This window comes from Megalops cyprinoides, chromosome 8, assembly GCF_013368585.1.
Source record: "Megalops cyprinoides isolate fMegCyp1 chromosome 8, fMegCyp1.pri, whole genome shotgun sequence".
In the NCBI taxonomy this organism is placed as follows: domain Eukaryota; kingdom Metazoa; phylum Chordata; class Actinopteri; order Elopiformes; family Megalopidae; genus Megalops; species Megalops cyprinoides.
This window is the reverse complement of record NC_050590.1, coordinates 24,464,567-24,479,960: the sequence shown is the minus strand read 5'-3', so window position 1 is coordinate 24,479,960 and position 15,394 is coordinate 24,464,567. Positions and strand designations below refer to the sequence as shown.

At 39.2% G+C, this 15,394-nt stretch overlaps 1 protein-coding gene across 1 annotated transcript in view; it reads left to right on the top strand.

The window, feature by feature from the left end:
- The window catches only part of LOC118781705 (SH3 and multiple ankyrin repeat domains protein 2-like), a 170,584-nt gene that overhangs the window by 58,496 nt on the left and 96,694 nt on the right, over window positions 1-15,394 (top strand). The window contains exons 8-11 of the mRNA XM_036534701.1: window positions 1,683-1,799; window positions 6,179-6,256; window positions 11,808-11,874; window positions 12,615-12,617. Coding sequence (XP_036390594.1) covers window positions 1,683-1,799; window positions 6,179-6,256; window positions 11,808-11,874; window positions 12,615-12,617 — 265 coding nt within the window. The remainder of the gene's footprint in view (window positions 1-1,682; window positions 1,800-6,178; window positions 6,257-11,807; window positions 11,875-12,614; window positions 12,618-15,394) is intronic.

Genomic DNA, 15,394 nt, shown 5'->3' with positions numbered 1-15,394 from the left:
TAGGGCTACTACATTTACACTCAGTGCAGCTGGAAAATGAACATGCTGGAGTGCAGTGGTATGCACACTGTCCCTGTCTTCATCTTCTTCACATGTGAATGCCTAGAGGGGAGTAATCTGGAGGTCTTATCTGTATGACTGTTCACTTTTCCTGTAGAACAGGAGTAGAATGCCACCCCATCAGAATGTAAGCCCCTCCTCAACGTTCAGTGATGGTTATCAATGTCCCAATGCTGCCAACTAGCTTACCCTCACTACGCAAATGGCTCTGTTTGTTTGTCATGTAAGCAGCAGCCACAGGCGGAGCTCCTTCTGGCATGTTTATAAGCACTGAAGTATTCCACAAGATTCTTGCTTTAATGTGATAGGGGCAGCAATGCTGTAAAAACGAAAAGGCAAGAAAAGCACTTCAATGCAGAGATAATGTTCAAGATGCTCAATGATGGAGAGTCGTACAGAATGTACTGTGTGTATGTGTGTGTGCAAAGATATATTTATACATACTACATACAGTACATATAATCACTTCACAAACTAATAAAAGCAAAAAAAAAATCATAGAGTCATGCAAGGAAAAACAAAACAAAACAAACCATATTTTGTTGATACATAGTACATTGACTTATTAAAGTAATATGTTGTACTTAATAGCAGCATCTTCATGCGCATAAGGGTCATGTTCATGGTTCATTTTCTTTATTTTTCAACAAAATGCACCCTCACATAATGATGTCCAAAGAAACTGCATGTGTTCAGTACTATCAGTACATGAAGGCATGTTGGCATCTAGTGGAGAGATTTGGGTACTACAATTCTCTAAAGGCATAAGATGGGCAGTGTCACAGTGTAGTATGTATTTATTTCTGCAGTTTTGCTCACACTAGTTTTATCACTATCATCTTAACAACTGTAGTACATATCTATTTTCCCTGTGTAGGTGTTGTATTTATTCCTATTAAATGGTAAGAATTAATCACAATATATGAAACGCAAAGCAAATGAATTATGCATAAAATAAAATGTTATGTCAAAATAATGATTGCACCAGTTATTGCAATCAGTCTGTAATACGTGTGATTAGCTACAAAGTGAATTAAATAGCTATTACAAATGTGAAGAATGGTACAGCCAATGTTTACAAAGGTGCAGATGAACTCATTAATTCAGAATGAAAGTAAGATGAATATAGTTACATATGCTCTCACACTCCAATTTACCTTTATTAAATAAAATAACATTATGTAGGGATGAAGGAGAAACAGATTTACAAAGGGAAGCTTTTTTGATTTCTTGCATGATTCTAGATTTAAAATGCTGCTGATAAATTTGGAATTAATTTGTATGTGTCAAGGCTGTTTCTTGGCAATAATGCTGTATTTTATCAGAAAACACACATTCTTCACTCCCTAAATTTGTGTAGCAGATGAAAAGTTACATTAACATATAATTCAGGATTAGTTTTAAATTTGAAGATATTTATCTTTCCAATGATAGTGGATTTGGTTAAATATGAAATTTCTAACAATCAATTAAATTTTGTTCTGTCAATTTTTCATGAAATAATAGATAGAAGGCTGTACTGTTATGTAGAAAGACTTATTCAATTTGAAATGTCTCTCTCCCAAAGCCATAGTGATGGTTGCTGTGTTCTCTCCCTATCTGTGTCCTGTGTGGTGGAGCAGGCTTGTCGGTATGGACATGTCCAGCACCTGGAGCATCTGCTCTTCTATGGAGCGGACACAAGTGCACAGAATGCTTCTGGAAACACTGCACTGCACATCTGTGCACTCTACAGCCAGGTGTGTATGTGCATGTGTGCCTGCATTGGTGCATGCTCATATGTGTGTGTATGTGTACACATCTGTACATGCATGTATGCTCTTAAGCATGTGGCAGTTTGCGTCTGTGTGGACATGTGTAGGTGTTTGATAATTGTTATTGTCTGTTACTTTACCCAGTGTTGCTGACATTATTTGGGAGATTTGGTTTGTTTGACAGTGTGGCCCTGTGGATTCCCATTGGCTTTCTTTTTACTGAAATTAAGTGCAGCTGGGTGTTTCAGTTGTTTATCTGACACCTCAGTTTTTCTGTATCTTTCCTCCCCACGCTCCAAGCAGGCTGTGTGTTCCAGCCTGTGTGGGCATCTGTGGGTGACTGTCTTTACTGATCCTGTGTCCGATTATCTGGGTCCTTTCTGCAGTTCCATACCACGTCTATGCTTTGGATTATTATCGTGATCTGAGTGTCACCTCTTTTCTGAGCTTTCACATTTACATCAGGGTAGTTTCTGTGTGTGGGAAGAGTGCATTTAGGAGTCAGACACACAGCACAGGACACCAGTACTTCGACAGGGTCTTTTAAACCAGCTTTGATTTGAACCCTAGTGTGGCGAGGGCACATAGTCTCCATTTTTGGGCATATTTAAGCATAGGACGTATGAACAAGTCAGCTCATTGTACAGTTACGCTACAGTGTCAAATACCTGGCATATATGTATTAGCCTTCAGTCAGGTGTACCTCAGTTGTACACTTAAGGTATACTAGGTTCCAGATACAGATCAGGTCTTTTACAGCTCAGATATGGCTCTGAAGGCGCCCAAACACTGAACCAAAGAAAGGTCAATGCTTTATGTTTAATTTTGTTACAGCAGGAAATAATGAAAAAAGAAAACAGACATTTTTCATTTGCAATCAAAAAAATGAGGTGGATATTGGCACTGCTGTGAGTAGTACTGTAGCATAGTCACTGTTTTCAGTTTCCATGTTTCAGTGGTTCAAAAGCTAGCTGATATGGACAGTTGTTAAAAGTACTATCAAAATCATAATTTGTAAATTCCATTCTGTTGTTCTTCATGGTTCTGTTCTAAAAATCTGTGGCAGAACTATTTGAAGTTTTTTTTTTCCTCCTGTTACTTGTGTTTTCATGGGTTTAAAGTTCTGAAACAACAGAATTTACAGTTGTTGGTTCTGTAGTCAACATATTGCTGTATTGCCTGTATGATGTATATATATTTGATTACATAAATAAATTAAAAAATTGGAATGCTTAAATACACAGACAGTAATTAAATAGGATGGGTTAACATTTAAGACATACAATATCTGACCCCATTGTACAGCATCCACTGAAGACAACGAACATATCTGGCAAGTCAGAGAAACAAAAGTACTTCAGAGTTAAGTTTTCTCTGGAAACTGAGAGTACCCCACATAAATTCCCACCTGGAGGGTGTGACCAGTGTCACCTTGAGAAGTTGAGAAGACAGTAACTGGCTTTTGAAAGATACTGAACTTTTTATCCATTTGCTTTTATACTGTCTTATGTTTAGCCAGTTCTATGTAAATTTAAGTGAGTACATTGGTTATGTTTTTGCTTGTTTCTTGATTTTCATGGTTGCTATGCATTCATCTAACAGGCGAGATAAGAGGAGCTGTGAGTCACAGAAAAGTTCAGCTGGGGTCATTTGGTCTGTTAGACTGATTGCTATATGAGCAGCAAGATAATGCACTGCATCATTAGTCTCAGTATACTGAATCACAGCAGGCAAGAAGTTCTATAGAATAAAACGCATGCTATATATTTACTTGTTTACTTGTTCACTGCTTTAGGGTAACATGTAGTTTGGATTTGAGAGGGCTGAACTGGGTAGTGGAGGAACCTAATCTATATGTATTAGTTAGGTTTTTTCCCACAATACCTGAAATATAATTCCAGTAGATTACAGTTGTTGAGTGATGGATGAGCTTGCCCTAAGGTGATTAAAGTGTTTCTTGTGTAACCCACCTTCATGTTGATGGAGCTATGTGGTTATATGGTTTTAGATATACAGTAGTCTCTCTCTCTCTCTTCTCTCTCTCTCTCTCTCTCTCTCTCTCTCTCCCTCTCCCTCCAATGGTCCAAAAATGACACATCTCATTAAGTGGCCGTATGGAGTGACATCATCTCTGTTCCCCTGCTGCTAAAGAAGCCAAGCTCTATGCTGCTTTGTGCTGCCCTCATTGATATCAGACAATTACAGCATATTTTTCAAGCTACCGAGAGTGTTTAAAAACACATTAAGTGCTGGAGTTTATAATGAAATGCCTTTCAAAGCCAGGGACTCAATGGTGAAGCACTATTTGTGTTACATAATTGATTCTCTTTGGCAATCAATATCAGTTCAAAAAGTAAGAAATCAGTTCAGGATTATGCTTCACTATGTTTGGTTTCAAGTTCTTAAATTGGTTTGATGTTAAGCTACAGTGATACTAAATGGATATCTATAATTAAGAGTGCTTAATGTCATACATCAAAATAAAAAAAAGAATTAAAGTGATTAGGAATGTTTTTAGAATAGACACCTTTTTAGCTATTAGATAATAATAATAATAATAATAATAATACATACATACATACATACATACATATTTGCGGTTTAGTCAATGCTATTTTGTACAATTGACAAGTATTTGATTTGGAACTAAATATATCTGAGCTCATGTCATGATTCATTTCATTTTACTACTTACCATATAGTATAAAACCAAATTTGGAATAGAGAAAGTAGAAACCTCTCCTTAATGCTCCAGGGTTGCCTACATTTGTTTCACCACCACTAAGGGCAAGAGTGGATCCAGAAGACAGTGAGGTAAACTGAATATATTAATCAATTTCACAGTGAATTTGAGTTTCTTAAAACAGTACAAATGTCTCTAATCACACTCCCTCTAACCACAGCCCTTCCTTGAGTGTCTGTTGCTCATTGGGAGACAGTGGGGTTTCAGTTGAGTCTGTTACTTTGGCCTGAGTAATCTGCACGGTCATTTATCAGGGTCACTGATGAGATGTTATTTGTATGCCAGCTTTATATTTACTGATCATTAGGCTTCATCACTTGCACTGGTCTCAGTTCATTAGTCAGCCAAATTAGGCATGATAATTACCTCTTCTGTCATCAGTGTAGTGCATTTTTTCTGTTCATGTTGCAAACCAGCACTTATTCATTTTCTAATGCCATATCTCTCACATGGTTTTTGCAAGCAACCTCTTAGGCTATGCACAATGCTGGGTCTATAATGACTGCCATCAGATGCAGGAAGTAAAATGCATTGTTAGTTATGAGTATTGTGATTGTTTAAGAGCCTAATCCAGCGTTTCTCAAACCTCTCCTGGAGTACCACATTCAAATGATCAACTCGTTATGAACTCCTGAAGCTGCCTAATAACAAACTGATCATTTGAATCAGCTGTGTTGGAGCAGGGAGAGATCTAAATCATGCAGGACAAGTGGTACTCCAGGAGAGGTTTTAGAAACACTGGCCTAATCCATTTTAAAGGATCCTGGAGTATTCTGATGCAAATGGGTCAGCATGTCAGTGCACAAGTCATACACTGCCAAGCATTTAACATTCTATGCTATATTACATATATTAGGCATGCTAATTAAGAATTAAAATTGTTAAAATTTCAACACGTGTAGGAAAACTACAAATGCATTAAATATCTGGCTGTATGAGAGAATTAGCAATCGGTGAATTGAAATCCCAGTGAATCGTACAGCCCTTCTCCAGGAGTTCCACTGGTGCTAGGATCTTGTGTTTCAGGCTACAAATGAAACAGTGGTTAGTGGAGGGAGGGTGCAAGAAAGCTGCAGTACTATCTCTGGAACTACTTGGCTAATGTGTTACTGTGTGTCTTTGTGTGTGTGTGTGTGTGTGTGTGTGTGTGTGTGTGTGTGTGTGTGTGTTGTATGTCTGTGTGTTTGCAAAATGTTTAAGTGTATGCCTGTGCATTGAAGCTTTCTGTGGGCGGGTAGCTGGTAATCCAGCGGGCTCTCTCACTGCCGTAGCTGAGCAGACTCATCCTCTTTTGCTGTGCAGAGCCTCTCTCAACCTTGCGCATGCTTCCTCCGCTGTGGACCTGTTCACTCACATGTGCACTAAGGTTGGGGAAGGGAACCTCTCTCAGTAAGTAGGGCAGGGGGCTCATTCACTCACCCACTTGTTAGTTCCACAGATCTGCTGTGAATACAGAAGCAATTGATTTTGAAGGTTGCTGTCTCTGTATTCAAGAGGGGGGTTGTGGTGTGGGGGTGGATGGAGGTGAGGGGGTGGAGAGAGAGCGGGGAAATCAAAGACTCCTTGTCAAACAGAACCTGGTAACTAGCTGCAGTGGCGTCTGTGTCTCCCCTCTCCCCAGGATAACTGTGCTAGAGTTCTGCTGGTCCGTGGAGCCAACAAGGAGGTCAAGAACTACAACAACCAAACCCCCTTCCAGGTATGGAGCTTGTACTTCTTTCTGCTGATAATACTGAGAGCAGCATGCACAAATGTGCTTTATAGACTATGGGAAAATATATTGGCTCCGCTGTGTGTGGAATGCTGTCAAACACATTGCACATCTGTAATATTGCTTCAATGTAATTGTTACGTCAATGTGTGGCTTTATCACAGCACTACAAAGACCAGGTTATGTGTTGTCTAAGGTACATCTGCTGGTGCTGTTATTTAAACTCTCTGACTTTCTCACAATAATAGGGTGCCTGAATTTTACAGGTAGCTTTTAGCTGAGGAAGTACAGGTATTTGAAAGAAAATCCCACATATTATATTACCTTGGCTGTTTTGTTAAGTTGGTTTAGTGCTCTTACTGCATTTAATTAATCACAGTAAATACATAATTGTAGGAAAGGGCTTCAATGGTTTGACAGCCAAATAGTACAAATGGTGACAGGCTGGCACTACTATGACTGGCAATACTAGCACCTTCATAATTCAGAGAGGCAGGGATAAAACTAGCTTTTATGGTGGTTCTCCTTCATTGTTACTATGTCGCTATCTTTTTATTTGTTACTCTCTTGCATTCAATGACTGGCATGATAGGTTTTATTAGGGAAGGCTGAGGTATAGACAAACTAAACTCAATGCAGTGTGAATTGCAGTTGTGATGTATTATTGGAATTTTGGTCCTGAAAAAAGTGTCCAACTGTTTAGACAAGAAAATTGCTTACCATTTAATTGAGGCTGTCATGATGGAGGTAGTTCCACCAAGGCAATACCTATACCCCCCAAAAAAGGGAATTATTTTTTGTTGGGAGACAAAACCAGACCTGCATCACCATCACTCCACTGCATTTCACACATGTGATAATGAATTCAGACTATGAAACACTAATCTAAAAACCCTGAACAGCAGTTAAGCAGTCATTTACAGGCTATTTAGGGCCCATGCATGAAAGCATGTCCCATGTAGCACAGACTTAAAGCTCCCTTATCAGTCTCTTTATATCTGCCCCCCTCAAACCCACACCTGTCACCATGTTCCTGATAGCAGTTTGAGGGGTAGTTGGCAAATCTTTGTACTGGGAGCACAGGCACCCAATTTGTCCCTTGCTCTCCTCTCCTCCTCATTACTGGTAGAAGCACAGATATTAAACTGAAAAGTGAAATTCTTAAACTGAAATGTAGACCTGTACTTAGCCAATTGGAGGATGAGAGAGAATACTTGAATTTCACCTCAAGCACAACTCCCCACCCTTAAAATGCACAAATAGATGAAATTTTTTTAAGTTGTGGATATGGATCCTCCCAGTGCCTGCTTGTTTTTTTTTCCATGTAAATGTGAAATGAAGGTTTGTTTTCTTTTATGTAGATATATATCTTCATATTAACATAAACATAAACATAAAAAATGTGCATACAACTTGCATCTGATAGTTGCACGTGATAACCAAGTGAAACATAAACTAAATTTGCATCCTGACTTTTCACGCTTTATTTCTGCTCAGCCTTCTGACAGTGGAGACACATTTGAGCCAAGACTTTTTTCTAAATTCGACAGAACGGTATGCAAGTGAAAATAGAGAATTAGTTTCTACTTTTGGATCAGTGCTGCAGTGGTCTGTTCTTCCTGCTCTTTCTCCCATGTAGGAGGACTGATTATGCAATGTGCATATCTGCAAGTCTTTCTAATGGTCAGTAGTAGTTATCTCATTCTACTGGTAATACATGTTCTGGTCATTAGGTAAATCTCAGCTGGATCAGAACATTTTCCTCATCAACTGTGTGGGCTTATATAATGTATTAACACATTTTCTATGTTCATCTTTCCACATATACACACAGAGTGAAGCAATCTTCCTCATCACCTTGAGCTTAGGAATGAGAGGATCTCGTTCTGCACAGTAGAAGTCAAGCCTTGTCCCTGCTGTACCTGAATCTTCTTGTGCAGCTTCTCTAAGAGTGAATGGCAGAGCTCTGTGTAGTCTCTTCCACCAAGAAAGCATGTTCAGGGACAGCCTTAGTTTTAACTCATTTGCAAGGGGTTTCTAGGAGACAGTAGCCACCCACACTCCAGCATGTGTCATCTCTCGCACAGCCATCAGAGAGGAAATGTTGTTGAATGTTTCACATATAGTCACCCGTCTCCTCCTCCTGCTGGGGTTTCATGATTGTACCCTGTGAGAGGCAGACTTGCATTACCTTCCATCCAATAATGTCTCCAATCACTGCAGTCATTTTTGAATTACATCTATTTTGTCAAGTATGAAATATTGTATTGTGCTTCAACAATAATTAAACATTAATGTGATTGTGTATTTTAAATAAGATGTGATTGCAGAATGTTCTATATCAATATTTTCGACATAATTGAAAATATTTAGTTAAAATATCTTGAAATCTTTAAATATGGAGTTCCGTAATAAGACATGATGAACAAACAATTTGCTCAGTTGAGACCATTCAAAGTGGTGTTGTTTAGAGCATAGCTGCAGTATTTGGTCAGTTGTTTGAATAAACAGAATAAAAAGAATGTTATGCAAGGTGGCAAAAGGTGATTTCCTCTCTCCACATGGCTTTAGGCTCTTACTGGATGTAGGTGACTCACTTGCTCCAATGTGGCTGGGGTATTTGTCTCCTACACCCACAGTGCTGAAGTTTAAGTTTTTATTGTCTTTATTGTTTTAGCACATTCAGTAGATTTGGTATTTATTTTAAAAAGATATTCAAAAGAGGTAGATGTCACATCAGAATGTCAAAGGTTATTGTTGGCTTAGGTAAGGTAGCCTCTCCCCCACCTCTTGCAGATGTCATAGAACAGGAGGGCAAAGAGGGAAGTGGGGAGGAGGGAGGATCAAACAGCTGAAGATGCAACACAGAGACATTTATACATTTGTTGAAAATCCAGGATGGATTCAGGTTATAGTCTGAGGATTGTCTGAAAACCAAGGTCCAAGATATGACTTTAAAGCACCAGTACATCCATTCAGATGCTGATATAAAGCTTATGAAGATTACGAAGATGTTGATTTTCATTGAATTTACATTTTTGTTAGTCTTTATTAAGGGACATTTCAATACAGCAGTACTGTAGTTATTCTCCTAAGGGCCGTTCTCTTCTGTCTTAAAAATCAGCCTTTTTTATTGAGAAATAGCTGCAGGCACAACCTTTCCTCTCAACCACAAACTAAAAGGATTTCCACAGTAACCAGCTACAACATAAATATATATAAAACACACATTCCAAAAGCTCTCTGATAAAGATACTTACAGGAACAGGAAAAAGGAGTCATCTGCCATTTCCAGCAGCTTGATAATGCAGCAGACCTGAGAGATATCATTCAGACAAATAAGTTAATTGTAAATTAATGTGCTGTTCTTTTATGTGTTCTATTCTCTGTGTTACTGCAGTTGGTGCAGTTACTTCCACACCAGTACAGCCACTTAAGAAGCTCTATGTGTGTTTTATCCTTGCGCCTTAATTTGGATGGAAAGAGTTCTATTGGACCAGTGAATGAAGGGTTAAAGCAGCTTGCTCCTTTAGGTAGTGGATTTTCCTTTGACACCAATGTGGAGCCCCTCCAGCAGGGCCTGATCACTAAGCAGTGAAATGGAATTTCTTGGCTATCCAATGCTGTCCGAGCAGCGGTGGTCAGCTCATTATGTAAATGACTCCATGTATGGGATACCAGTGTCAAAGTACAGGAAACAGTGAGTGGGACCAGGAGATAGCATCCTTCTAAGATAGGCCTGCCAGGACTTAATGTCTTTTAAATGAAATCAAACTGAGATGTGTGTACATACTCACAATGCAGATTATGTGGTTAGCTGTGCCTCCATTGAGCAGCACAATGCTAATAGCCTTTCGTTGCGGTCCTCAGCAGAGTGTTATATTTAGAGGTGCTGCTGGTTCAGCCATCTCTCTCGAGAGAGTGTGCATTATTTTTTATGATAGTTCTGTCAGTTTGGCTGTCATTTAACTGGCCCTAGCAGATGGGTTTTTATGTGACAGGCCAACATTAACTTTGTGTATTTTCACATTGTACATTTTAACATATTATATTTGGCCTTTCAAAATGTGAAATATCACAAAGATTTCACACTAACATTTAGAGTACATGTACTGGTACAAAGTGTACAAGTTCCCCTAGTGGCTCTCACTTTACCTGGGCTTAGAGCTCCAAGTGTCAGCTGCTCCTCCCATTGTCAGGGGATTAAGAAATGTGCCAAATTGCACCAATGGTCAAGGAGTTCGACTGGCTGAGCACTTTTAACTCCTCACAACTGCCCTCCTGTGGTCCCAGTTATGATAACTGAGGTGCTGAGGAAACGTGTCCCCTACTATAGGCTGTTGTGAGAAGATAACAACATTGCACTGTATGCCTTCTGGTGAATTGAGTTTTTAGGTTGGTGAGAATTTTCATATTTTATTACAGTACATATAAAATTTACATGTAGTAATACTGACAATTAATTATAGTTAAAAAGTATTAAAATAGACACACTAAAGCAAAGGAATACTCTTGAAGTATTTAATCTCTTGATTTCCACTTATATTTTAGAAAAAGTTCAAAAATGACCTTTTTGTTTGAAATTCCTGTAGTCATTGTAGCCACAAATATGAGTCAGTAGGCAGCAAGTGTATTTAAACAATCATCACCAAAATGTAAGAAGCAGCTGAATCAGATGAAGTGTTTGTGTGTGTGTCAAAGTCAAAGTCAAAGTCAACTTTATTGTCAATTCTCCAATATGCACAGGACATACGGAGGATTGAAATTGCGTTTCTCTCAGGCCCACGGTGACAATACAACAGTTCGACATAACACAATGAAGACACTGAGAGACAAGAACAAGAATTGCTACAAATTACACATATTTACAGCAAGGGCATCCAGGCACATTGTAGGTTTATAAATATGAAGAATAAATATAAAAAATATAAATATAACTACATATTCCACAGGAATGCGATGTAGACTGTTTATATAAGTAAAGTGACTGTGCAAATCTGTGTGAGTAAGGATGGGTGGAGAATAGTCCAGGCTTCAGTATGGGGGGGGGGGGGGGGGGGGGGGGGTGTATATGTGTATGTGTGAGAGAGAGAGAGAGAGAGAGAGACAGACAGAGGGGGAGACTTTGTCATGTCTATTGTCAGTGGTGTATTGGTGGGAGGGGGGGCACAGATGAGGGTGGTTTACCTTGTGAAACTGTATGCCCTATGATTCCAGATCAGACTGAAGTTGCTGCTGCAGTGCAGCAGGAGATGGACTCAAGCGTAGAGGGATTACTGCAATTTGTAGCACTACACTGTTATCTACACAGATTGTATACTCATGTGCTCGCTTAAACACACACAAAATGCTTTCTCACTCATATACTCACACTAGCCAGCAGATACACACAAACATACAGATGTCATCATAGATGTCATATTCTGTATTCTTACTGTTATGCAATGTGAATAAAAAGCAATACCTTTATGTTTCACAAAATCAGTGTGTTACACTGTATAACGCCCCTCAGTTGATGAAAATTGATGTTTTTTTATAGGTGGCCATCATCGCAGGAAACTTTGAACTGGCTGAGTTAATTAAGAGCCACAAAGAGACTGACATAGGTAAGTGACAGTTTTTTGGTTAGCAATTGGTGTCCATATTCATTGCACAGAGGGTACAATATTCTGGGAATTTAATCCTAATAGAAGTACACTTTTGTATCCATTTAAGATACTTAAAATGCAGCTGATAATTAAACCTTGTTAGTGTTTCCAATAATAGTGCATCTATTTCCCACAATGCAAAACACTTTGTGAACTTGAGATTACAAATATCTTCAACTTAACATTTCTACATAGCCTGAATCACATCCATCAGGAACCAGTATCTTGGACTCATACATATCCAAATTTACTTCTGTATGAGGATGAGTTGACATTTATGTAAATACCATGTGTGTCAACCCATAGTGCTTAAATATGTTCCCTCCAGAACACATTAATGCTGTAAATTTTATGGAAAGTAGAACAATGCTTTTAGAACAGGCTGGCTGAAAGGATCTTGTTTCAAAGCCCTGATAGGTGTGAAATCTACATCACTGCAGCTTTCTTCTGTGGTGTTCAGTGTCAAGGCAGCATTTACTATATATGTAAGACCATGAGCCATGATGGGATTTGGTTCTTCACCATTTAACTCAGCGACTGTCAGCCAGCAGGGATTAATGTGTTTATATCAGCTGAACCCAGAATCTGCCAGGTAACTCTGAGCACAGGCTGCTCACAGGAAAGGGAGACTTTAATTGGGTGCCTGCAGAGGTGGGCCTGAACACAATTCTGATCAGTCAGCTGTAATTTTGTCTCAGCTGGTTTAAATTCCAGTTGTTTTTAATTAAACTATTTCACATTGAAGGGGAAGGTTAAGCAGAATGGATTAGAGACCACAGACAAATAAATAAGAAAACACACACACAAACACACACACACACACACACAAAAAAAAAAATGTAATCCGCAATTGTCTCCCAGCACTCTGCAGCTGTCCAGCACTAAATGAAAAGCGTTTTAGGATTACTGAACATCTGCTAGTATGGGCTGACAGCTAGTACTGACTCTATAGGATGGAAAGGATGGGGCTTCCAGCCGTGTCGGTGGCTATAGGGGCTATAACAGGAGAGCCCAAGAATCTCTTAAGAAAGAGGCATTGGGTGGCCCACTAGCACTGGCTGCCTCCTCCTGGATCAACCTGCCTTTGCCATTTCCCCCCTTGAAACCTCACTTGTTTGTAATGGGACTTCTTTCCAAGTGGATCGCCAGCCATGGGTTGTGCCTGCTCCACAGGAGAAAAAGGTTGGTGCTTTGGCTGGACCCACTGGGAGGCAGTAGTTGGGGTGGGATGTTGTGTCTGTTCATGTGGAAGTGGCAGTGCTTGGAAGGCAGTCAAGAACTCAAAGGGTGGGGGTGACCAGGTGAACTGGATTTTCTTTCAGGTTCTGTACTAGGTACATGTGGAACTTACTGTAAGTACTTTAGCTAAGGGCACGGAACCATCCCTAATGTTTCATATTCAATGGCCATGAAAAAGAGTTCCAGCTCTACTACTGTATACTACTATATACTACTTCTTAGTATATATTTACTATACAGTACAGGATGCACCTTCCAAATGCTGTAAGCAGAATGCATTAGTTGTTTAACAGACTGTAGAAAAATTTAAAGGTACTAAATCTTGTTACCTCTTGAACCTGTATCGTACTGGTATTGTGAATTTTCTAAGTGTGGTATTTTATATCTGAATTCTCTCTCAGCCAGCAAAATCAGTGCAGTCAATCAGCCTGTCATTTAATAGAACAGTTTCCTAGAAAGAAGAAGGAATCATACTATACCAAACTAATTGAAGCAATCTGGCCTGGTATTACTTAATGAGCATAATGAATGTGAAATAGACTGCAGTGTGTAGACATATTAACTATGTCAATGGGACTGAGTCATCTTTGCACTGCATACTGCATTGTTGCTAGATGGGAAATGTAACACACAAGGCTTACAAGCTGTTCTGCATAAATTACAACACAATATAAATTATGAACTATATGAATTATGAATACAGATTGGAAGCCTGCGTGCTCTCTCTTTGAAGCGTATGATCTGCTAGCATTGCCTCTGTGCTCATCCTATGGACAGCCTTGAACAGAAATTCCACATTTGCATTTGATGATGGCAGCACACGCTGGAGCTGACCTACATAGATAATTGCCATGGTAAGAAAGCGATATTGTAGTTTAGCACTTACAGGGTATGTCCATATGTTCTTTGCCTTTTTAAATCCTGACTCGCAGTCTGTACAAGTTGCATTTCTGTAGAAAATATTTATTTCCATCAATGTCAGTTTCAGTACAGGTCTAGGAGATTTCCTGTCCTTGGCATGCATGGCATAGCGCTAGAGTTTTCATTCTTGTTCACCTGTTTTATGTCCATATGAGAGGAATCAATGCAGATTGCTCTGCAAGTTGAAACATCCTCTGAGAGGAAATCGGACTTCACTGTTCCTCTTCATCTTCAAAGCGTCTTGGGGCCCCGTTCTTCCTGCACATGCTGCCTGACACATTCTGAAGTGTGAATGTATGGTGCGGGCAGTCTCACAAGCCTCAAATGTGAGATCCGTGTGAAGTGAAACTGACAGAATACGATGTTGCATATTTTACCATTGTCATTTCTGCAGACCATTCCCTGCTGCTTTTCTTTGTGAAACTTTTCAGCTTTTCCTTGCACTTCACATAACAATTGCCAAGTATCCAGAACAACATGGGCAACATTCCTAAACATGATAATATTATCTATATTTTCTGTATTTGTTTCTTGCAGATTCATTCAGGTTAATGCATTCATGCCACTGTCAGGTCTTCATAATCTCTTAAATGCAGCATGCATTACTCATGATATCTGATATCTGTACCTATCTCTCTGTATCTTTTTACAACTGAATGATGTTGGGTTAGTACTGTTTCATTCACAGAATATTCACGGTATGATCACAGCTCTAAATCAACCCACTACACTCAGCAGTTAAGTATGTAAATCGGTCTTCCCTTTCACGGCACAGAGTGGTTGCCATGGTGTCCAGATCCTTGTGATAATTGGTTCAAGGAATCAGAAATCTGGCTGGTGCCAGATTGAGAATCCTAAGGGAGGAAATGGCCTTTGAATGCAGATATGTATCCTTGCAGAAACTGATACAACAGTCCTCTCTCAACTGTTGGAAAAAGTGTTACAAATCTTGCAGGACAAAGCACTGGTCATCATTCCTGTGGTAGCCTAAGAAGGCACATTAAACCACATTATTTGCGTAATAACAAATTTGAAATCATTGTGCAAACAGTAATAAGTATATTGCAGAACTGTGGTCATATGCTGTCTAACATGGAGCCAGAGGAATTGTACAGCCATAGGGCATGAGAAATGTAATGACAGCAATTGCTGTACAATTGCTGAATTCCAAAGTCAGGGAAAAAAGGGGAAAAAACAAGTATATTTTTTTCTGTGCGTTATATTTAGTGAAGGACAAAAAATGTATTAAGATCTTTATTCCAGATTTGTTGTTGTCTTTAAGACATCCTCAATTTAAAATGCACTGTTGAAACGTTCT